Raw genomic sequence first — 26,252 nt, 5'->3', positions numbered from 1 at the left:
CACATGAAAAAATGCTTAACATCACCACTAGAGAAACACAAATCAAAACTACAATGAGGTACCACCAAACACCAATCAGAATACCCGTCACTAACAGGTCAATAAATAACAAATGCTGGAGAAGGTGTGTTTCAAGAGAACCTTCTTTCACTGTTGGTGGGAATATAAATTGGTACAACTGCTGTGGAAAACAGGGTAGAGGTTCCTCAGAAAACTAAATATAGAATTATCATATAATCCAGCAATCCCACTCCTGGGCATATATCTGGACAAAACTTTCATTCAAAAAGATACACGCACCCCTATGTTCACTGCAGCACTCTTCATGATGACAAAGACATGGAAACAACTCAAATGTCCAACAATAGATGAATGAGTTAAGATGTTCTACATATGTAAAATGGAATATTATTCAGCCATAAAAGGACAAAATAATGCCATTTTAGCAACATAGGTGCAACTAGAGATTCTCATACTAAGTGAAATAAGTGAAATACCATATGATATCACGTATATGTAGAATCTAAAATATGGCACAAATGATCCTATCTACAAAACAGAAACAGATCATAGACACAGAGAGCAAAAAAAAAAAAAAAAAAAATTGTGTTTGCCAGGGGGAAGGGGGAAGAGAGTGGAATGGACTGGGTTTTGGGGGTTGGCAGATGGAAACAATTACATTTAGAATGGATAAGCGATGTGGTCCTACTGTACAGCACAGGGAACTATTTCCAATTTCTTGCGTTGCAACATGATGGAACATAGTGTTAGAAAAAGAACGCATATATTTAGAGAGAGAGGGAGACATACACATATATGACAAGGTCACTATGCTGTGGGGCAGAAATTGAAGGAATATTGTAAACAAAATTTAATAAAAAATTTAGTAAATAAATAACATGCTTAGGTTTATTATAATTCTAAAGGTTTATAAGGATGTATTACTTTATATTCCTTCTATGATAATGAGTGCTCTGTTAGGGCTTCATATTGTTTGATTGATAAGGAGAATTCACCTTCATTAATTCATAGAGCCAGAACATTCAGAATATCCTTTAGGTTTCAGAATTTGTGCCAGGTGCTTGAGATGGCCAAGAGAAAAATAATAAGATATCTATCTTGTATAGAGTCTAAACCTTTATGAGGAAAACGGGCAAGCAATGAAATATCATGAGCACAAGAAAGAAAAGCCCAGGTCTAGATGGCTTCACTGACTATTTCTACCAAATATTTGAAGAATTAGCCAATCCTCCTCATATATTCCATAAGTTGAAGAGGAGGGAATACTTTTAATAAGGAGCATTATCCTCATACCAAGTCAAAAAAAAAAACTAGAAATAAAGAAATCTAAAGACCAATAACTTTTAGGAAAGGTAAAATACAAACATCCTCAACAAATTACTAGCAAAATAAATACAAGAAACTATTAAAAGGATCATACGCCATGAAAAGTAGGATTTACTCTTGGGATACAAGTAGGGCATGACATGTGATAATTAATTAATGTAATACCACATTTACAGAATGAAGAAGAAGAAGCTGCATGATCATCTCCATTGATGTAGAATAAGAATTTGACAATATTCAACACCTTTTAAGGATAAAAACACTAAACAGAAGATTACAAGTAAACTACCTCGATATAAAAGGCTTATGTAACATAAAATACCATTGTTGATATTATAGTCAATGGTGAAAGACTGAAAGATATTTTGTGAAGATCAGGGACAAGGCATCGTTGCCCATTCTCGCCACTTCTATTCAACATAGTAAAAGAAGTCCTAGCCAAAAAAGTTCAGTAAGAAAAAAATAACTCAAAAGCATCCAAATTGAAAAGGAAGACATAAAATCATCTATGTTCACAAGCAACATAATTTTATATGGAGAAAAGCCTACAGGTTTCTTCAAACAGAACAAATAAACAAAGAATTACACAATATAAAACCAGCAGTCAATAATCCGTTGCTTTTCAATACACTAAGAATGCACATTCCAAATGGAATTTTTTAATTCCATTTAAAGCTGCATCAATAAAAACAAAATACTTATAAATAAACTTAACCAAGAGGGGAAAGACTCGTGTACCAAAAACTGCAAAGCATCACACACACAAAAAAACCCAAAACAATAACAACAACAACAACAACAACAAACATTTTAAAAACTTTTCTTGGAATTCAAGAGGGAAGAAGAAAAATGTCCCTGGAAAAGTAGAATTCCTTTCAGTGTGTAAAATTAAGTGCCAAGTTACAGAAACTTGAAATATTTTCCATATTTAGGGAAAATTGAACTTCAACATGCTTAGTGCTTGATAAACTCACAAGGCGGAGAGGCAAGTTCTAGAAAGGATAAAGGGACTTAAGTGTGGTAAGTATCTTAGTATTTACCTTCTAAGTGACAAAAATCAGTAGAAAAGCCTGAGTGTCATTGGGCAAATAAAATAACAAGGCATTAGTGATCGCATTATTTCTACAAATAATTTTTGTACCATAACCAACATGTAATAAAGGTATGCAGGAATAAAAAGAAATAAGGCCACAAACCAGAACAATGAAGACAACAGAAAGAAAACGAAGATATTATGCATAGTGCAATTATCAGAAAGAATATTTAATTTACCATGCTTACGATATTCTAGGTATAGAAGACAAAAGTGAAAATTTGTTAGAAAACTAGAAGCTATACAAAATAAGATAGCTGATTTTAAAGAGATCCCAATGCATGAATAAAAACAAAGACTTTGATGAATACTTTTAACTGCATAATAGACTCAGATGCCTAGGGAGCTAGTGAACTGGGAGATGGGGACAGAAGGCACATTCAGAATGACCCGTGATAGAGAGGTAAAACAGACATTGGCTTACTTGAAGAAGCATGCCTTTCTTGTAAGACAGGCTGAAAGTCTCTTTCCTACCTCTATCTAAAGTTTTCCACTTAATCTTCAGCACAGGAGCAATTTCCCAACACTACCCCTTATTGCTCTCCACAATTCTAAGCCAAGTGCCTCAAAATAGTAAACTATTCTTCATGTGAGTCAATGAGCACCCCTCTCCATGAGTGACACGTGACTTCAGTCTCCAAAGATGCCTACAGACAGGCTTACAGGTGCGTATGAATTTCTTTGCTGAAGGCTTCCACCAATTACAACATACAAAGGGAAGGTCACAGAAGGGAAAGATTCACTTCTCACCAAAGAAGACTTTCACCAGGATATATCACTCTTTAGCTCTTTAGCTTCTCCTTTCTATTAAGATGAAAATCTTAAGACGATCTTTTTAATTACTCAATGAATTTTATTAAAATCTTAGGATGATTTTTTATATTTTAAAATAAGAAGCAATGGAGACAATATTGAAAACAAATACACAGTTTAATGAGTTAGTATGACAGAAACACATGATTCCAACAAGCACATCAAGAAAATGAACAATGCCAGAATCACTGAAGTACTTGAAACTTATCTCTTTCCTAATCATCAAAGTAGCCCACCCCCATACAACTGCTGTCCTTATTTTTATAATAATTACCTTTTAATTTTAGTTAGAGTTTTACTATTTAAACATGAACCTGGAAAGAGTATGACTATTTCTGACTCCATTTCAACTACATACAACTGGACACTCGCTATAGGGAAGCAGAAAATATTTCTTCATAGTTGCCATGTTCCTGCAAGAGCATGCCCAAATCCGTGGGAAATGTACTAAGTCATCTCAGGTGGTCTTCACAGACTTTGGGGGTTTCTGACACAATTACCATTGGAGAAACAGTCATAACCATTATAAGGTCAAATAGTCAAAACATTTCCAAGGGAACTAGAAAAAGGAAAGTTTACAAAACCTACATCAACATTGGTGGATACTTAATTCCTTGAGAAAATTGGGAGCTTTTTCTAGAAGGATCTTTAAGGCAGACAAACCTGATTGACTAAGGTCTATTCTATCTTCCAAAACAGGGGAACTTGAAAGAAGATTCCCTCCACGTTATATGCTTTAAAAACTTGGTTTGAAAAACTGGTGGATTCAATGGAGAAAAACTGAAAGCCTTCCCACTAAAATCTGGAACAAGACAAGGATGCACAGTCTCAACACTCTCATTCAACATAGTACTGGAAGTCCTAGCCACAGCAATCAGACAAACAAAAGAAATAAAAGGCATCCAAATAGGAAGAGAAGAGGTAAAACTGTCACTGTATGCAGATGACATGATACTATATACATAGAAAACCCTAAGGACTCAACCCAAAAACTACTTGAACTGATCAACAAATTCAGCAGAGTAGCAGGATATAAGATTAACAGTCAGAAATCAATCACATTTCTGTATCCTAACAATGAAATATTACAAAAGGAATACAAAAACACAATACCTTTTAAAATTGCACCCCAAAAAATCAAACACCTGGGAATACACCTGACCAAGGAGGTAAAGGACTTATATGCCGAGAACTATAAAACACTAATCTAGGAAATTAAAGAAGATGTAAAGAAATGGAAAGATATTCCATTCTCACGGGTTGGTAAAATTAGTATTGTAAAAATGGCCATACTACCCAAAGCAATCTATAGATTCAGTGCAATCCCTATCAAATTACCCATGACAATTTTTCACAGAACTAAAGCAAACAATCCAAAAATTTATATGGAACCACAAAAGACCCAGCACTGCCAAAGCAATCCTGAGGAACAAAAACCAAGCAGGAGACATAACTCTTCGGGCACTATTACAAAGCCACAGTCGTCAAAGCAGTGTGGTGCTGGTACCAAAACACACAGACAGACCAATGGAACAGAATAGAGAACTCAGAAATAAACCCAGACACCTATGGTCCATTAATCTTTGACAAAGGAGGCAAGAACATAAAATGGGAAAAAGACAGTCTTTTCAGCAAGGATTGCTGGGAAACCTGGACAGCTGCATGCAAATCAATGAAACTAGAACACACCCTTACACCATGCACAAAAATAAACTCAAAATGGCTGAAAGACATAAATATAAGACAAGACACCATCAAACTTCTGGAAGAGAACATAGGCAAAACCTTCTCTGACATCAACCTTACTAATGCTTTCTCAGGTCAGCCTCCCAAAGCAACAGAAGTAAAAGCAAAAATACACCAATGGGACCTAATCAAACTGACAAGCTTTTCCACAGCAAAGGAAACCAAAAAGAAAACAAAAAGACAACTTACAGAATGGGAGAAAATAGTTTTGAATGATGCAACTGGCAAGGGCTTAATCTCTAAAATACACAGACAACTTAGACAACTCAACAGCAAAAAAGCCAATAACCCAGTGGAAAAATGGGCAAAAGACCTGAAGAGACATTTCTCCAAGGACGATATACAGATGGCCAACAAGCACATAGAAAAATGCTCCATGTGGAATTCCCATTGTGGCGCAGCAGAAACGAACCCAACTAGGAACGATGAGGTTGTGGGTTCAATCCCTGGCCTCGCTCAGTGGGTTAAGGATCCAGCGTTCCCATGAGCTGTGGTGTAGATTGCAGAAGCAGCTCGGATCTGGTGTTGCTGTGGCTCTGGTGTAGGCCAGCAGCTACAGATCCAATTAGATTCCTAACCTGGGAACCTCCATATGTCATGGGTGTGGCCCTGAAAGACAAAAGATGACCAAAAAAAAGAAAAAGTAAAAAGAAAAACTGTTCAACATCACTGATTATTAGAGAAATGCAAATCAAAACTACCACGAGATACCACCTCACATCAGTCAGAATGGCCATCATTAATAAGTCCACAAATAGCAAGTGCTAGAGGGGTGTGGAGAAAAGGGAACCCTACTACACTGTTGGTGGGAATGTAAGTTGGTACAACCACTATGGAAAACAGTATGGAGGTACCTTAGAAATCTATACATAGAACTACCATATGACCCAGAAATCCCACTCTTGGGCACATATCCAGACAAAACTTTCCTTGAAAAAGAGACATGCATCCGCATGTTCACTGCAGCACTATTCACAATAGTCAAGAGATGGAAACAACCCAAATGTCCATCGACACACAATTGGATTAAGAAGATGTGGTATATATGCACAATGGAATACTACTCAGCCATAAAAAGGAATGAAATAATGCCATTTGCAGCAACATGGATGGAACTAGAGACTCTCATCCTGAGTGAAGTCAGAAAAAGACAAATACCATATGATATCACTGATATCTGGAATCTACTATATGGCACAAATGAACCTTTCCACAGAAAAGAAAATCATGGACTTGGAGAATAGACTTGTGGTTGTCAGGGGGGAGGGGGACAGGGAGAGAGTGTGGTGGATTGGAAGCTTGAGGTTAACGGACACAAACTATTGCCTTTGGAATGGATTAGCAATGAGATCCTGCTGTGTAGTGTGGGAACTATGTCTAGTCACTTATGATGGAGCATGGTAATGGAAGAAAAAAGAATGTGTACATGTATGTGTAACTGGGTCACCATGCGGTACAGCAGAAAAAAAATAATCTATTGGGGAAATAAAAAAATTAAAAACAAATGAACTAATAAATTAACAAAAATTAAAAAACTGGTGGAGACCATAGACTAAAAATATAAAAAAGGGAATTCCCACTGTGGTTGAGTGGCTTGAGACATCAACATGGTGTTCATGAGGTGTGGGTTTGATCCTGGGCCTCACTCAGTGGGTTAAGTGTTTGGCATTGCTACAAGCTGCAGTGTAATTTGCAGACTCAGCTCAATCTCATGTTGCTGTGTCTGTGGTGTAGGCCTGCAGGGGCAGCTCCAATTCAACCCCTGGCCAGAGAACTTTTTATGGCAGGTGCTGCCATAAGAAAGAAAATCTATGTCTATATATATATATATATACACAATGGGCTACTTGATGAAAGTTAAAACAGTTGATAATATTCTATTGATGGCAAAACAGAAATATTCAGAGATTTTTCAGAGTTTATTCTGTGGTCTCTATGTCCAAATTTTTCATAAATTCTATTGTTGTCAGATATTTTGTTGTGACCATATTCTTATGGAGGAACTGGAATGTAAAAACAGGGAAGGAATCAGGCTTACATTTTGAGATGATAACTCTGGATAAACAACGGAGAATAAATGGAGATGAGCTGAGATTTTTTTCATGTTCACTGTTATTACTTTTCAAACCACTAATGGGAATGAAATTCCAAGAATATTAATTCTATCATACTGCCATTTGCCTTATAAGGGCCCCTCACTGCATTTAAGACTTTATAAAATCACTATCATGAAGATAGCCTATAGACCATACACAGCCTGGCTTCTAAAGACCCTTATATTAATGTTTTGTCATTTCCACCTTGCTCTTTAACTTATTCCTCAATTCTTCAAAAATGGCATGCACTTGACTGCTTCAGAGAATTTGCACATTCTCTTTCCTTGGCTTAGAATTCTCTTTCACCACGTGTCTTTTCTAAACTCATACTTATTTGCATGCAGATCTCCCGCTAAATAGCTGTCTTCCTTGTTAGATGATAAACTCTATAAATAAAGGGTTTAGTCCTATTTTTCTGTCACTTAGAAGGTCTGCAATATGTTTTGGAAAAAATGGGTGAATAAGTTATGTATTAGTGAATCAACACATCAATGAGAAATCACATAACAGTGAACTTCAAATGTGTTTTGTTTGTTTGTTTAGGCAACGTTTTAAGAGAGCTTTGATTGGATGTCAAAGTGTAAACCTCATGCAATATCACTGCAAAGCCATCTTTCAATATTCTCTCTAAAAACCAAACCAAACCAAACAAAACAAAAAAACAGGAAGTATTTACATCTCAGAGCACATGTTCACCTCTGGCTAATTAGCCATATCTTAGCATCTCAGGGACTTCTCACCCCCATATTTCACAATGCCCTTTCTCTCTTTTAAGCCATGGCTTCTCTACATTTGACTTTGTTTTAACAACTACAGATTTTTACATGAAAAGGAATCATAAGAGATTACTGTGTGCAATGAGAAAAGAGCTCTGGGGAAGACCAGTATTGAAAGGATGGATGGAAGATTAGAAACCCCCAACATGCCTGAATAGTGGTGAGAGGAAAAGATGATGTGGAGGATGGGGTTCATCAGACCAAGATACAAAAGAGTCTCAAAAAGAACGAACTTCTTAAAATGAACAAAACATGCCTCCTACCTTCTTCATCTCCTCATACATCATGAACAGAATATTGAAGTCATGTCTGTGCTCATACCAGCCTCGGATGTGATCAAACCAGAGACTTCCAAACACTGTGGGAAAACTGATCAATTATAAGGTGCACATACTGCAGTTATTGAACAGTAAACCATAGCCTGTCTTTCTCTTCCAAAATCCTCCGAAAGACAAATATGTCTCCCCCCACCGGACATCTATGCTGCCTTTTCAAAAGGGTGTTTTCGGAAACAATTACATCATTTTAACAGAAAGCTGCCTCTTCAGGGTTCTCTCTGACTGTAAGAAAAAAAGAAATGTGGGAATGAAAATTCCAAAGTATGAATTTTTAAGACTTCTGTAAATTAATCTCCTTTTTTGTCTGCTTCCTCCACCTGAAAAGATATTTTATATTTCCCCTTTTATTCTTTATTTTAAGATCTATGGATAGCAATTTTAGTTACCTACAACTAGAAAGAAGCTGAAGGTAATTTTCTAAATGGGTGAGAGGCCCCATTCCACATTCTACAGCCCATCTGCCGCAATTGATCCTTTGGGGTGTTGTAATGACCACTTCACAACGGTCACCTAAGGCCTACCACAGGCTCAGGACAGACCACAACAGCAACAACAGCAACAGCAACACACCCATCCTGAACGTTGGCTATTCCGGAACCTATGTCTCTAGCTTTGGATCTAGCCAGCTGGAACCTCTAGGCCACTTGCCGGTCTTTGGATCTGGTCAAAATACCTCTTTGAAATCTTGACAAGACCCAGAGTGGTCCTAGTGAGGACAGAAAGGCCCCTGGGTGGCAGATTAAGTGGATAACATTTAGGGACCACAGATGTGCATTGCACCGTCTATGACAACCCTTCTCCATCTGCCTAAAATATGTTCCCAGCGTTTGAGAAATTTGGCTAAATGGCAACATGGTCTTGTGAACATGTTGCTTGAAAAATAAACTCATAGTTACCTTTCCCATCTAGAAACTTTTCCATGAAATGTTCGATGTCATGTGAAGGTTCTAATGTAAGCAACCAATTTGAAAAATGAAAATATGAGATCAAAACATCCTTGGGGTTTCTATAGATGTAAATAACCTGCGGAGAGAATAGTGAAACAATTTTGAGAATTCCTTTTTTTTTTTTTTTTTTTTGGTCTTTTTGCTATTTCTTGGGCCGCTCCCCTGGCATATGGAGGTTTCCAGGCTAGGGGTCTAATCGGAGCTGTAGCCACCGGCCTATGCCAGAGCCACAGCAACGCAGGATCCAAGCCGTGTCTGCAACCTACACCACAGCTCACAGCAACGCCGGATCGTTAACCCACTGAGCAAGGCCAGGGACCGAACCCGCAACCTCATGGTTCCTAGCTGGATTCGTTAACCACTGCGCCACGACGGGAACTCTGAGAATTCTTGATTATCATCATGGGTTTCCTAAAAAATGACTACACAGTATTTTGTTTCATCATGTGGATGCATAGTAATTGATTTCATCCACTTTAGTACTTATGAACATTTCGATTGCTCCTAATTTCTGCTGTCAAAAAGACTGCTGCATTAAATCAATGGTTCATATTGCATATATCCAAGCATATAAGATTAACTGCTACTTACATGAGAAATTATGTATTTGTAAGTTTAATACTTCAAATCACTTTGCATAAAAGCTCCATGAGCACTAATATTTGATGCACCACCAAGATAGTCTTGAAGATAAGTGAAAAAAAAGAAAAGCAACTTAATCAATTATGTTGAAATAAATATCATCTTTTCAAGCTCCTACTGTGGCTCCATGGGTTAAGAACCCAACATAGTGTCTCTGAGGATGCAGTTTTGATCCTTGATCTTGCTCAGTGGGTTAAAGACCTAGCTATATAGGTCACAGATCTGGTGGCTGTGGTGTAGGCTGTCAGCTGAAGCTCTGATTCAATCCCTGGACTGGGAAATTCCATATACTGCAAGTGAAGCCATTAAAAAAAAGAAGAAGAAGATGACATCATTTTTTCAATATCCATAATAAAAAAGAAATAAAATCAATTTTTACTTCACCTTACACAAAGTCACTTAAAAGTAGACTGAAGGTTTAAGTATGAAGTAAAACTCTGACATTTAAGAAAATAAAGACTATGTTTCTGGTTTTGGATATACCTGAAGCATTTTCCAAATGATAAAAAATTCATTAGAAATAAAAATGAATCAACTATACTACATTAAAATTTTAAATGCTGGTAATCAACGGGAATCACAGAAATAAGAAAAAAACAAGAAGACATAAAAGAAGAGTTGCAACACATAAAACCAATAATAGGTTAGTATCTGGAATATATATATGTATATGAATATATATACTTAGATATAAAACAAAGCCATAAGAAAAAGACAACATAACAGAAATTGAGAAAAATTTACAATCATTTCACAAAGAAGTAATTATGGCCAATAAACATATCAAAACACCTCAATTTCATTACTGATGCAAAGTACCCTTTAAGATAATGGACTTAATTATTCAAAAAATTATATTGATTTACACTTTTAAAACTACTTGATAGCTTAGCAAAAATATATCCAGCTTCTAAATTTATGTTACAAAACTGGAATTACAGGTATACTAAAATCAAAAGTAGAGCAATCACAAAAAATTAAAGTCTGCTAAACTTTGCTGCAACCTACCTGTCCATCAAAACACATTCAATGTTTTGTAGTCATACAACAAAATCCACCTAAACTATCAAAAAGAATAGAATTTTATTTGCTGATATAAATAAATGTTTGCTCTATGTTCTATAATTACACTGCAAATAATGTGTGTAGTGACTCAAATTAAGAATATATTTATAATTCCATATATATACTTTTGGACCATACCTTCAACAAGCAAAAGTTCCTGGCCAGGGATTGAAACTCTGCCACAGAAGAGACCTGAGCCTCTGCAATGACAATACCAGGTCCTTAACCCACTGAGCCACCAGGAAACTCTAATATTTTTAATATGTAAAATACAGTCAGAAATATAATAATCACATGAAAGGATGTAGATAAGTGGACCTGGAGAAAAATATCTGAAGAAAGTATTTTTGTTTCTGAAAAAGGTCTATGTAAGCTCTTTCTGTGACATACTTTAGGCTTTTTGTTCTTGAGACCTTTTGGTGCTAAATAATAGGGGAGGTGGGAAGAGAAGAGGCGAGGAGATGGTCTCTTGACATAGTCCACTTTTTCTGGATTGTATTCAAGGAAAAGGACTCTATGATATATTTCCACCATTTCAGTTCTGGTACGATGTCCTTCAAAATAAATCAAGCTTAATATCTGCTGAGCCCAGATGGTACCTGTAAAAATAAATAATCTTGTTTTCAACAGTGAAGTGACATTGAATGGTAGGCATCAATGGTAAGGCCACCCACCCATCTCAAGATCATTTGAAGCTTTTCAGTTCTTTTAATCTCACTGAGATGCCAATGAATTTGTCCAAATGTTTTGGTTTATTTGTGTTTTACACAAAAATTATTCAAGATAAATTCAAGGGCTCTAGTTCCTTCCTCCCTCTGAAGAGCTGTGGTGACTCTGATTCCCTGGGATTGTGATTCAGAGTCCTTCAGTTCATTCTGGGTCTCTTGCACTTCAAATAAAATCCCTTTTATATGATTTTTCTGAGGCTGCCTCCATTTTTCTTTCCTTAGTCTCCTTCTTAGAGCTTCATCTTTCAGAAGTATAGGCAAACTAAGAGCTCAAGGCCCCTTTCACTACTTTTTCTGTTTTATTAATCTATAGCATAGGTCTTCCCACACAATGCTTAACAAAAGTAGTAACAGCAAGTAGTCTTGTCTCGGGCCAGATTTTAAATGTAATATTTCAAATGCTTCACTACTGCTTGAGATGATTATGGTAGTTTGGGGGTAGATTCTGTTGATCAGGTTAAGGAAGTTCCTTCTTCTCTCTCTTTCACTAAGAGATTCCATTTTTGAAAAGCTGCTGAATTTTATTGAATGCTTGTCTACATCTTTCGAGATGATAATACAGGTTTTCTCTTTTGCTCTAGTAATGTGAGTGAAACCAATCATGACCCTTGAATGAACCCTGGTGGGTCAGAGTATATTTTTGAATGTTGCTAGATTTGTTTTGCTTATATTGGGTTTAGGATTTCTGCCACTAATACCTGGGAATGACAAAGAGTCAAGGGAAGACTCTGTGATGGACTTCACTTCTTGACCTAAAGCTAAGCAAATAGATGTGGCATTAACATCTAAAAGGAAAAAAGGAGTTCCCATCATGGCACAGTGGTTAACAAATCCAACTAGGAACCATGAGGTTGCGGGTTTGATCCCTGGCCTTGCTCAGTGGGTTAACGATCCGGCGTTGCTGTGAGCTCTGCTGTAGGTTGCAGACTCTGAGCTGTGCTGTAGGTTGCAGATGCGGCTCGGATCCTGTGTTCCTGTGGCTCTGGCATAGGCCAGTGGCTACAGCTCTGATTAGACCCCTAGCCTGGGAACCTCCATATGCCACGGGAGTGGCCCAAGAAATAGCAAAAAGACAAAAAAATTTAAAAAATAAAATTAAAAAAAATTTAAAAATAAAAGGAAAAAAGGTACATCATTTATAATGATATTTAGAAGACAGGCAGAATCCAGGCATAAGGGAAGGTGTCTCTAATTTGGGAAAAGTAAACAAGGTCAGGAATTTCAAAGTGGATTAAAATATAGATACTGAAGCATTTTCATGAAATTCAGGAATATTTTCTTTCTTGACATAAACTCCAATGTATCTTTGAATGACATTAACCACTCCAATACAACATTGCTTCAATGGCACCAAATCATCATATGTTCTACAGAGTGCAGTATTTATTTTTAAAAAATAAGCCAATTTTGGAATGTGAGAACGAGGGCAATTTAATTCAGTTTAAATGATTGCATTATTGCAGTTCCCATTGTGGCTCAGAGGTAACGAACCTGACTAGTATCCATGAGGATGTGGGTTGGATCCATGGCCTTCCTCAGTGGGCTAAGGATCTGGTGTTGCCATGAACTACAGTGCAGGTTTCAGACCAGACTCAGATCTCGCATTGCTGTGGCTGTGGTGTAGGCCAGCAGCTCTAGCTCCGATTCGACCCCTGGTCTGAGAACTTCCATATGCTGCAGGTGCAGCCCCAAAAAGCAAAAATAAAATATAATATAATAAATATAATAAAAATAAAATAAATTACTGTATTATTTTAGGAAATGTAAAGGATTTAGAGTAATTGACTAGCATATTAGGAGTTAGTTCTGACAGAGATATGCTACTCACAAAGTTCTGCTGGGTTTTTTAGCATATTTTTCCCCTTGTGAAACCAAGTCAACAGGCCAGCATTTACAAAGTATCTGCACTTAGCTCAATAGTTACTTTCTAGATACTCCCCCATAGAAATGACAAAATAGGTACTTCAAATAGTCTTCTAGTTGAGATTTTTTTTGGGCATCATAAATTTTCTAATCATAGGGTGAACTACTGCCAATGTCTGGAAAAGTGGACATTGGCACACATGTATTCTCAAACCAAAGTGAGGCCTGAAACAGGTGGTCCATTCCTTAAACTTACCAGATTTGGGGTATGTAATTATGAAGACATCATCATCACGAATTTCAAAATCAGCTAGATTTTCTAGAATGTCAGTCTCAGCTAGAAATCGTTGAAAATAGTAGCCTTTAAAGTTCAATAAATATTGGTTTGTATGGTCCATAATTATTCACCTACAGGTAAACACAGAAAGAATTTTTCAATTCTTAGCATGTCAAAATAATAAGATGTAGCACATGTTCCATACAGGCCGATCACCATGTAGGACATTTACGTATCCAATCACTCACTTCCCATAGAAATAAGCTTATATATGGTAAAACATTTAATTTTCATAGGAACCCAATGTGGCAAAAGGTAGTGTCTTATCACCATGTTAAAGGAGAAATTAAGTTACTACAAGGTTAAATAGTTTTTCTTTAAAATCCCATGAGGAAGTTATTTTCATGATTGCAAATATGCAAATGAGAAAATAAGAACCAAATTGTTCAAGGTGGTTCAGCGGGCACAGGTGCAAGATTTGATGCCAGATCATCTGGCCAGAATGCCCATGATTTAATCACCTAATTGTACAATTTGTAGTCTTTAGTATTTTCAGTCTTTTACATTTTTTTTCTTTTTAAGGCTCCCCCCATGGCATATGGAAATTCCCAGGCTGGGAGTCAAGTCAGAGCAGCAGCTGCAGGCCTACACCACAGACACAGCAAAGCCAGTGTCTGGGATGTGCCTAGAATGAGCCACGTCTGGGATCTACACCACAGCTCACAGCAACGCCTGACTTAACCCACTGGGAAGGCCAGGGATCAAACCCGCATTCTCAGAAACACTATGTCAGGTTGCTAACCCATGAAGCCACAACAGGAACTCCTAATCTTTACATTTTTGTATTGTTCTAGAAATAGGAAAATTTTTAAGAAAATATACTTTCATTTCTGGTTTTTTGTTTGTTTTCTGTTTTTCCTCTCAAGCATGAATCATCTTTTTTCTGTGGAAGGAGTTGCTGAGGCCTTGGGGGGGGGGGTTTATTCTGTTTCATATGAACTGTGGAAAATCATCTACAGGAGAAAGGCCCATTGGATTTACTTAAGAAATGCTCCCTCACATAGTTGCAAGATATCGTATTGTAAGTATTACCTTATCCAAAGTAGTCTTCTCTCAGATTGAAATAAATGTAAAAAATAGTGAAAATAAAAACTGAAAGCAAACATTCTAAAGACATTTCAGTTCAAACACTGGAACAAACAGGTATTTCTTTTAGCTCTGCCCAAGAAATCTATTCCTGAAACAAGTGTTCATAATATTTGATCAGGATCAGCCTGTATTGCAGCTACTTATTTGAGGGAACTTCTGAACCCAGCAAGAAACCAGCTTTGTTAAAAGGGTGCAACAAATATGGTTGTTTTTCTAAACTGCATGTCAAGACACATCTAATTTCTTTGCAAACAACCTATCTCACCTAGTTTCTGGAGGGAGTCAAAGGTTAGAGTTTGGCTAAGAAAGAGTAGCAAATTACCTGTTTTAGAATCGCTTAGGTTTCAGGGTAAACATTCATGGTTTGAGGCCTCTACCCAGACGGGTAGACTAGGAATTGGGCGAAATTAGGACCTAGAAATCTGCATTTAACCACACAGCCATTCACATGAAACAATGACAATCATAATGCTGATAAAGCACTGTCTTGGTTTTTTTGTAGATATTTTATCTCAACCTCCAGAGAAGCTTTTGGTGGATGGTATTTGACTCCCAATTAAAAGACTCACTCAATTAAAACCCTACTAACTTGCTAGAGGTTTCCTCACTCAAGCAGAAGTCCCAGCAACCACAATGATTAAGAATTGAGGAGAAAAAAAAAAAAAGAAAGAAAAGAAAAAGAGGGGTTCTCTTTGGGGCTCAGCAGAAAGAATTTGACTAGTATCCATAGGATGCAGGTTTGATCCCTGGCCTCCTTCAGTGGGTTAAGGACTGCATTGCCATGAGCTGTGGTGTAGATCACAGACACAGCTCTGATCCTGTGTTGCTGTGGCTGTGGTGTAGGCTGCCAGCTAGAGCTCTGATTCTACCCCTAGCCCAGGAACCTCCATATGCTGTAGGTGCAGCCCTAAGAAGACCAAAAATAAATAAATAAATAAGTAAAATTATGGATAAAATAGACTGGCTGATAAACCACACACACACAAAAAAAAATAGTTTCAAAAGAAAAAACACGGAGAGCTATTGTGACATTAGCATCACAAAGTCACCTTGGGAAACATAGCCTATGGAATGCGCTGAGGGAGAATCTACCCTTCACAGAGAGGACAAATGCAGAAGCCTGTAAGTAGGAAACAGAGGTGAAATGAAAGGCCAAGATGAAAGTGTGCGTCACTATCTCACACCTCCTGAGACCTGACAGTGCCACCCCAAACCTTTCCTAAATAGCAGAAGTTCCAGAAAATCTGGATGCTGACAAAAGAGTGTCAGGCCACCCCCACAGGCCACACCGCTTTGCTATGTATTTCTTTATTCTACCTCGAAACATCTCAGCAGAAAAAGAACTATAAGAACTGCTTGACATAGAAACAGGAGAAAAAAATCAGGGTACCAGTGGATTCATGTGTGATCTGGGGACTGACAAGGCATATAATGTCCGCCTCTCCTCGATGGATACAGGAGAAAGTACTTGTATCAGGAGAAAGGACATCTGGTGTCTCTCACTTGCTCTTTCAGAAGACCAAAAGGAAAAAAGGAAAAGCAGAAAATTGAGGAGAAAAAACTAATTACTTTCATACACTGAAGAGGGTGAGACTTGAAAGAGGCTCTAAGTCTACGCTTTTATTACTCACGGTTACAGATGAATGGATGAAGCAAAATCCACTTCTGTAATAATTTGAAGGATGGTAGAGATTGCGGCATACCTGAAAAAGAAATAGTCTGTGCAGGTTTTGTCTCAGCCAATGAGTAAATAAATTGGGTAAGATTTCGTTGACATTAAGAAAAAGATATCCAGTTATTCCAGAAAGTCCAAATAACTCAAAATGGTTAGAAATACTGAAGAGAACAACATGTACCCAATCATCCTGCTTACCTAATTTTGGCATCTGTAAAACACACACGGGGATGTCCTTGAAAACTATAACAACAACTTTGTTGGGCATGAAGAATGGTTAGTAATAAATACCTTTTAGACCTTTCTCAGAGGGCTATGTTCAATCTTCAGGTCTTGTACTACTCTGTGTAAAACTGGATATGGCTATGGTGGGTCCCAGGGCCTTATCAATTCACTGTTTATTCAATCCATTTTAACACTCGGTCAGGTGTACATCCCATCTGTTACACTTTCATTCTACTTTCTTAAAAAAAAAAAAAAAAAAAAAAACTTCAGAAAACTCAGCCATATTTTCTGTGTTGTACATCAACTGACATTAGCATCAGACTTGACCTAATATTTCCTTGAAATTTCATCCATTCTCCAGCCATCTTGCCTACATAGCCTCATCTTTAATAAGGATACTCAGATATCTGCTAGACACAGAATTTGATGCCAGAAGAGATTTTTAATCCTTTCAATATACAAGTCTTAAGTGATAGGAAATCAAGTTTAAACTGAGGGTGATTTAAACCTCTGTGTGGTTCAGACTTCTTTTGTTTTGCATCATCTTTGTAAATTCAACACGAAGCCATTTGTGACAGTGGCATAGCCTGATAAGTCGCAATCAAAAATAGTAGACTCCGTATTAAAACGAAGAGCCCTGCCAAGAATTTCTGGATTCATAACACAAATTCTCATTGAACTGAATGCATTTGGGGGCCTTTTGAGATGATTAAAATCCATATTCCCTCCGCCTAGACCGGTCTGTAAGGAAGAAGACCATCTGCATCTGTGACAAAAGACATCATTTAAGTTTCTCATTTCCATACCCAACAGTAATATGGTATGCTGTCAAGTTAGAATATTTCTGCCTTTTTTCCCCTTGAAATATCTCTGTAAGCAACCATTTCTTCTGATCCCTCTAAATAGAGAAAGGTATTTGGAAACCAGACTTTGGCTTTAGCTGTGCTAATTGCTCTGGCTTCTCATTCTTTTGGGGTACCCAGCAGAGAGAGCAAGGAAATATGCCAAATTTGCTAGTAATTGTGGAAATACAAGATAAAACTATTTTGTACTCACTGGATTGGCAGAAAGTAAGTGTAGGAAAGGATGTAGAGCAATGGAAACTCTCACTATAGCCAGTGTAAATGAAAATTAGGACGACAAATTCAAACAGCAATTTGACAAGTGCTGGTCTACTTAAACATAAACACATATACATAAACCAATGGCAGTAACGCAGGGATTTCCTCTCTGTGTGATGTGGTTGCACTGGTGGGGTCAGGAATGCGTAAAAAGTGAGTAATGCCTTATTTCTAAAGCTGGTTGGTAGGTACAATTGCCAGTATAAAACTGTCTGTGCTTTTGGGTATTTCATAGTGACAACACAGGACAACCTAATGTTTTCTGTCATGATACTAATCCAGCTCGTTCACATGTCCCCAGGCTCCTCAGGTTTTCTCCATTGGTACCAAGTCAGGGTGCAGGTTAGAGGCCCTGGTTCTCACGTGGGAAGGTGGAATGTAACATTCATAGTGTCATACATAGAGGCTATGCCCTTCTTAGTTGTGAGTTACCCACTTTTGTGATCTCCTCACATTCTGTATAGGGCTACTTTTCACCCATCACTGACTACCATCCTGGACTCCATGGCTCTGATCTTCAAAGCTTTAGAATGGAGAAAAGGAAAGGTTTGGTTAATACCAGAACTTTGCCCCCACATTTGTCTCTAGCCATCCCTATAAGAGGCAGAATAAAGTGCACAAAAGGATATGCTGAACCTCATAAAACTGATGACCACTTGCCATGTGTCCATGCATTCTGGGATAGGGAGAGTTGAGGACCTCTCTACCCAGAAGTTCCCCTGGCCCATTCCTCACATTTGTGCATGTTTGACCTGACATGGCAAAAAGGACTTCGCAGATAGAATGAAGATTACTAATTAGTTAACCTTAAAATAGGAAGACTAGCCTGGATGATCTCGGTGGGCTCAGTGGGAGCCAAGGAACCTGTGAGGCAGAAGGAAATGGCAGAGAGATTTCAGCACAGGAAGGCTTTTATGGGTCATTGCTGCCTTGAGGATTGATGGGTCACCTGTCAAAGAAATGAGAACCTCAGTCCTTAAACCACAAGGGACGAAATCTTCCAACAACCTGAATGAGCCTAGAAGTGGATGCTTATCCAGAGCTTTCAAATAGAAATACAGCCTTGCCAGCACCCTGGAGACTCTAACCCAAAAACCCAGCCATCGTGCTGAACCTCTATCCACAGAATTCTAAGATAAAAATAGGTGACATTTAACTTGTAAATTTGTGATCATTTGTTATAGAACAATAGTAAACTGCTACTCACAATTAAATCTTTAAAACAACACTGTGAGTTAGACGATGCTAGTATCACGATTAAAAGTGCAGTGTCCAGAAATGAACTCTCAGATAACTGAGAAGTGGCTAATGGCTAGACATCAGACCTGTATGAATGCAGAAGCCGTGCTCTTAGAACTGATGCTTGTAATATTGCTGCTAAGCATAGCAGAATCCTGGACCTCTTCCCAATTTAAAATTCTCACATGTTGGGAGCTTGTGTTGTGCCTCAGTGGTAATGAACCCAACTAGTAACCATGAGGACTTGCAAGTTCGATCCCTTAATGAGTTAAGAATACTGCATTGCCCTGAGCCTTGATGTAGGTCACAGACACAGCTTGGATCTAGCAGTTTATGTGGCTGTGGTAGCTGCAGCTGTTTCAACCCCTAGCCTGAGAACTTCCATATGCCGCAGGTGCAGCCTTAAATGAGAAAAAAATTCTCACATCTTCATCTCTTGAGTTCTATTTCTAACTGTATGGTGAATATTTTTTTAATATCTCAGGTCAGTAACTCAAGTCTCAGCTGGGTGATCATGTTCTCCAGTTCTTATAGGAAGTTCATTAGTTGAGTAATCACACAAAAAAAAGCTCTAGAAGAGCGTTAAAAATAACTTTAAAGCTCTTCTCCAGCTTTTATGTGTGTGTGTATATATATGTGTGGGTATATATGTATATATGTACATATATATACACATATGTGTTATATTGCACTCTTTTTATTTGATATATGTGTATGTATTTGTTATATACATATACATGCATATTTATATATTGCACTGTTTTTATTTGATTTTACTATTTCTTTTACATTTGCCAAACGTTTATATTTATTTTCATTTTCAGTTTTTTTTTTAATTTAAGGTATCTGGTTTACCATGAATATTAATTTCATTGCTGGTATAATGATACAATCATTTTTCTTTCACATATGTTATTGTTCATTTGTTTTATGAACAATTTCCTTTTCTTCTGAAGTTACATATTATTTTTACATGTGTATTAATCTCTCCAGATTCCTCTACTTTTGTACTACTGCCACACTATATTAATTATTCTTGTTTTATAGCGTACCAAATAAGTAATAATGTATGTTCCTTAGTGTCTTCTCTATGCACACTAATACACTCTTGAAATGTCCTTGAATAGTCATGCATATTTTTATGTTTAAATTTACTTTTCAAAGAAGCTTCTTTAGATTTCTGATTGTCATTATGCCAAATCCACATGTAATTATAAGACATGTGATCATCTTTTTATCTTATTTCTCTACAGGAAGAAGATCACATTATTTCCAGGTATGTTTTCTTTTGTTAATTTATCTTCAGAAAGTCATTGTACAAATTTTTAAAATAACTTCTTAGGTATTGAAAAAAAATTTTTTTTTTTTTTTTTTGCTTTTTAGGGCTGCATGCATGGCATATGGAGGTTCACAGGCTAGGGGTAAAATGGGAGCCACAGGCACAGCAACGCAGGTTCTGAGCTGAATCTGTGACCTATACCACAGCTCGCGGCAGCACCATATCCTTAACCCACCGAGCAAGGCCAGGGATCAAACCCACAACCTCATAGCTGCGCCACAACAGAAACCCCTAAATTGTTTTGAATATTTTGTGTGTATTTGCTTCTTTTCCATAGTAACTGGCACTATACTCTCTCTTAAGCCTCAAAGAGCACCTCCTAGATTGCTCTTCAAGAAACCCTGCTATGAAGAGTATACCTGGCTGATACACCTTGGATCTGCCACAGCTTCCACACTAAAGTCACAGTCTCCCCTGGTTACTTCAAGGCAAAGACTAGATATGGAAATGTGATTAGTGCAGGCATTTCTTCCTGACATAGAACACCTCTAATGGAAACTCTTGAATCTGGCCTCCCTTTGGCCCCGCCAAGAATTTCTCAGAGCTACGTGAAAAGGTAAGGCCCTCCTTCCTGTCATTTCCTTTCTCTTTCACAGGTATCAGAATTGGATTACACCTCTACAACTCTCTCCTCTTATCCCCTTACCCACTCATCTATCACAAGTATAATCTCCAATAAATCTATTGCTGGCTAATGGAGGTATACATGATTTCAAGTGATTATTCTCTTTCAAGTTTCTTGGCTACCCTATTTTGCACAAACTGGTTAGAAGTGGATTATTCTTATTTTCAACAGTGTAATCCACCAAAATATTAGAAAAAAAATACTAGCTCAAAAATGACTGACACATGCACTCCCATGTTCATTGCAGCACTATTCACAATAGCCAGGACATGGAAACAACCCAGATGTCCATCAACAGATGATTGGATTCAGAAGATGTGGTATATATACACAATGGAATACTACTCAGCCATAAAATAGAATGACATAATGCCATTTGCAGCAACATAGATGGAACTAGAGAATCTCATACAGAGTGAAATGAGCCAGAAAGACAAAGATAAATACCATATGATATCACTTATAACTGGAATCTAATATCGAGCACAAATGAACATCTCCACAGAAAAAATCATGGACTTGGAGAAGAGACTTGTGGCTGCTTGATGGGAGAGGGAGGGAGTGGGAGGGATCGGGAGCTTGGGCTTATCAGACACAACTTAGAATAGATTTACAAGAAGATCCTGCTGAGCAGCATTGAGAACTATGTCTAGATACTCATACTGCAACAGAACAAAGGGTGGGGGGAAAAATGTATACATGTAAGGATAACTTGATCCCCTTGCTGTACAGTGGGAAAAAAAATAAATTAAAAAAAAAGACTGAAATCCTCGTATTTCTGTTCTAAATAAAGGTGTAAATAGATATTTTATCAGTGCAATAACCATAAACCAACTGTGTAGACAGAGAACAGTATAGCTATTGAAATAATATGTGTAGTGTGGAGGTTAAGTTTAAATTGTAGAAAATTGAGTTAACTGAAGAAAATTTCAGATGTTTCATAAAAATGAAATTATAGAATCATAGCATGTAACTATGTTTAATATTTTGATTCTGCTTCAAAATTGCTATAAAGACTATTTAAGCTGATTTTCCTTTCCACAATTTGTGAGAGAATATTTATTTTGCTCTGCTCTCGATATCAATGAGCAGTCCTCAGTTTTTAAACTTTCGCCATTTTGATCCAATGTTTTGTCTTTTCTGTAAACTGCAAGCTTTTCAGGAAAAGGTCAGGTCTTACACAGAAAGTCTTTCATGCTTATGAGTTATTCCACACATTTCATTAAGACATGACAAATACAGAAAAAGTAACAGATCATGGTGACACATACAATCTGATGAATATTCACACCTAAGGAACCAGCACGAAAATCAAGAAACAGAATGTTACCACCATTTCAGGAATTCTCCCACTCGTCTGACCAGTTACTGTCCCACCACCCAAAGGTAACCACTCTCCTTCTAAACACACAGATTAATTTTACCTGTTTCTCAGTCTTATAATGCAATCAGTGTCTGTATATTTTCCACTGAGGAGGCTGTTTCTGAGATTGGTTGATGTTTACATGTAGTTGGAATTCATGCATCCCTACTGTTTTTCCTTTATGAAAAGCCACAAATGTGTATTTTACTGTCGTAAACCTTGGCTTGTTTCCATTTGTTGACTGTAATGGATGACCTGAAATGTTCAGGATTGAAAATGTACTGGACCTTTTCTTTTATGTTTTTTCCACTGTGTATGCGTTTCACTAGGTTTTCCCTTTAGGGGATTTATAAACAGATTCAAATATATTTTTCTAGTTTTTCTGAAGTATTTTATCTTAAATATTTAACTACTAAATACACTTGGAATTAGTTTATTTGGATGAATGCTACAGCTACAACTATTTTTTTATCCACAGACGTAAATACTTGAACCATTAGATGAATTCATCCACCTTTGAAACTTTGATCTGCAGTGCAAACTGTGTTAATCTTGTAAATTATTAACAGATGCATGTGTATACATGTGTTGTCTCTATTTCCACATTCTCATTGATTTTATGCCAAAGAATTAATATTTAATTTTTAAAATGAAAGCAGTTTTAATATTTCTTTAATCTTAAATAGAATTATAAAGGAACAATACACCCACAGAAATCTCTGTCCAGACTACAATTCATAAATAATGGATATATATATATATATATATATATCTGTGTGTGTGTGTGTGTGTATATGTATATATATATATATATATATATATATATGAATGACTGGGTCAGTTTGCTGTACAGCAGAAATTGGCACAACATTGTAAATCAACTATACTTTGATTTAATAAGTAAAAATAATACAATTCTTGTCATATGCTCTTTTTCCATTTACCATACAATCAATGCAGACTATCACCCAAATCATTTTAATTGAAAAATTTCAGTGTCCATCAAACACTAATAGAAACTAATAAGCACAACTTCCTCACTTTCTTTATTAATGAAGTATAAAATTAACATTTAAATAAGAACAAATTAATATGTATATTTAATATACGCTCTCTGGTTGGTAGAATTTTTTTATATGACTCTTTGGCACTGATTGTACTCCTCATCTGTATCCCGGATGAACTTAAAGGGAAAGTCTTTCATCTTCTTTTGGAATATTCTGTCAAATCTTTCATTTTGTGCCACAGTCAGGTGATTCTTCCAGTCTCCAACTGTACCTAGTGGGACAAGAACATGGTCAGCCCCTGGGTGAGGAGGTAGCACTGTCAGGGTAAAATCTTCCTACAACCCACTCTGATCTGTCATCCATGACAAGCTTATCTCTGTTAGTTCTGCATGGGGGTTGACACTTCACTTCTCCTTATACAGGAATGAAGTAAGAAACAAACGTAGTCAAGCACATGAAGAAATGCTCAACATCCCTGATTATTAGAGAAATGCAAATCAAAACTACCACGAGATACCACCTCACACCAGTCAGAATGGCCACCATTAATAAGTCCACAAATAACAAGTCCTGGAGAGGGTGTGGAGAAAAGGGAATCCTCCTGCACTGCTTGTGAGAATGTAAGCTGGTATAACCACTATGGAGATCAGTATGGAGATACCTTAGAAATCTCTACATAGAACTACCATATGACCCAGCAATCCCATTCTTGGGCATATATCCAGACAAAGCCTTCTTTAAAAAGGACACATCCACCTGCATGTTCATTGCAGCACTATTCACAATAGCCAAGACATTCAAACAACCCAAATGTCCATCAGCAGATGATTGGATTAGGAAGGGGTGTGTGTGTGTGTGTGTGTGTGTGTGTGTGTGTGTGTGTGTGAGCAATGGAATACTACTCAGCCATAAAAAGGAATGAAATAATGCCATTTGCAGCAACATGGATGGAACTAGAGACTCTCATCCTGAGTGAAGGAAGTCCAAAAGAGAAAGACAAATAGCACATGATATCACTTATACCTGGAATCTAATATAGGGCACAAATGAACTTTTCATAGAAAAGAAAATCATGGACTTACAGAATAGACTTGTGGTTGTTAGGGGGGAGGGGGAGGGAGTGGGGTGGTTGGGGAGCTTGGGGTTAATAGATACAAACTGTTGCCTTTGGAATGGATTAGCAATGAGATCCTGCTGTGTAGCATGGGAACTATGTCTAGTCGCTTATCATGGAGCGTGATAATGTGCGAAAATAGAATGTATACATGTATGTGTAACTGGGCCACCATGCAGTAGAGTAGAAAAACAATTGTATTGGGGAAATAACTATTTAAAAAAAAAGAAACAAACGTAGGATGCAATAACACAGAAAATAGAAATACAGTCCACATCCTTATCTGGTAGACTTCCCCAACCACTACCTTAAATTACAGCCTTTCTTTAGAAAGAAAAATACTATAATATACAAGGAGATTAGAATATTCAAATATATTTTACAAAAGCCACACGCCATACTTTGGAAACTACATCTAACAGGAGTTCTTACTGCAACTCCTCAAAGTAAGTAATTCTTTATTTTCATAATTGAAAATATTAGACCCAAAGATATCAAATCATGAAATCAAAGTTACAGAGGGGCCCCAGAGCTGCCAGTGCTTCAGTTTACATGCTGAAAGTTTGAAGCCATCAAGACAATTTTTGAATAAGGATGAATAATTTGGCATCTTCATCTACCAGATAGTCCTGTGTAAACATTATTATTGTCATTTGGTTAGTAAGCTACTACAGGCATGAGAAATACTTTATATCTGATCTAGTTGAGCAATGAAGAGTGAAGTGGATAATAAACAAGACAAAAGAAAAAACAATAATTTTAAACATACCAGTACCTGGAGTTCCTGTTGAGGCATAGTGGAAACGAATCTGACTAGGAACCATAAGTTTTCAGGTTGGATTTCTGGCCTCACTCAGTGGGCTAAGGATCCGGCATTTCGTTGAGCTGTGTTATAGGGTAAAGATGCGGCTCAGATCCCAGGTTGCTGTGGCTGTGGCATGGGGAGTAAACACAGCTCCGATTTGACCCCTAGCCTGGGAACCTCATATGTGTGCAACCTTAAAAAGCAAAAAAAAAAAAATTAAATTAAAATAAAAAACCAGTATCTTAAGCAATTTCAATAAGATCTCCACATAACTAAGCTTAATCAGTGTCCATCACATAATGAAAAGTGATGAATATGTGAGAATTTAAAATGAACAAATTAGAGACAACCCATCATCATTCAGAATGATATACATTTAAAGATGAAATTAAAATTTTTGAACTTAAGGAGTATCATAAGGAAAAATATTCACTCTTAACAATTCCTGGCATGTTATAGGAGCATATTAAAAAACAGTTTCATGGTTTTGAATAATTGAATTCATAGCAGATTGGGTTAATAAGGTAGTAATCTACTTTTTTACAATGAAGAAATCTGACCCATGAGAAAATTACAGTATCCAAACCCCCTTCCTCAAAGCAATACACATATTAATGCTACTTTTAGAATATTCTATGAGAAATAAAAGAAATAATTGGAGTTTCTTAGTCGCATATCTTTGCCTTCTTGTAAATTTTGTAAAACTTGCTTGTAAATTTTTAAAACTAGTATCATGTGAGTACAAAGAAGAAAACTAATATTTTCTAGTCAGAACTCTTCTGTTTCCCAGGATTTTTTTCTTTTCTTTTCTTAGGGCCTCATCTGCAGCATGTGGAAGTTCCCGGGTTAGGGGTCAAAT

General features: G+C 37.0%; 1 protein-coding gene across 5 annotated transcripts in view; it reads right to left on the bottom strand.

The window, feature by feature from the left end:
• Positions 1 to 23,140, bottom strand: part of LOC100152150 (amine sulfotransferase-like) — a 28,911-nt gene extending 5,771 nt beyond the window's left edge. The window contains exons 1-7 of one of the 5 annotated variants that reach the window (XM_001928570.5): positions 22,529 to 23,135; positions 16,847 to 17,018; positions 16,512 to 16,583; positions 13,711 to 13,862; positions 11,254 to 11,462; positions 9,106 to 9,232; positions 8,135 to 8,229 (exon numbers count right to left, since the gene is read on the bottom strand). In XM_001928570.5, coding sequence (XP_001928605.1) covers positions 8,135 to 8,229; positions 9,106 to 9,232; positions 11,254 to 11,462; positions 13,711 to 13,852 — 573 coding nt within the window. In that variant the 5' untranslated portion in view covers positions 13,853 to 13,862; positions 16,512 to 16,583; positions 16,847 to 17,018; positions 22,529 to 23,135. The other 4 variants (XM_021091632.1, XM_021091623.1, XM_021091638.1 and 1 more) reach the window with 4 other exon arrangements.

Source organism: Sus scrofa, chromosome 1, assembly GCF_000003025.6.
Source record: "Sus scrofa isolate TJ Tabasco breed Duroc chromosome 1, Sscrofa11.1, whole genome shotgun sequence".
Taxonomy (NCBI): domain Eukaryota; kingdom Metazoa; phylum Chordata; class Mammalia; order Artiodactyla; family Suidae; genus Sus; species Sus scrofa.
The sequence above is the reverse complement of the archived record's forward strand: the minus strand, read 5'-3'. Positions and strand labels throughout refer to the sequence as shown.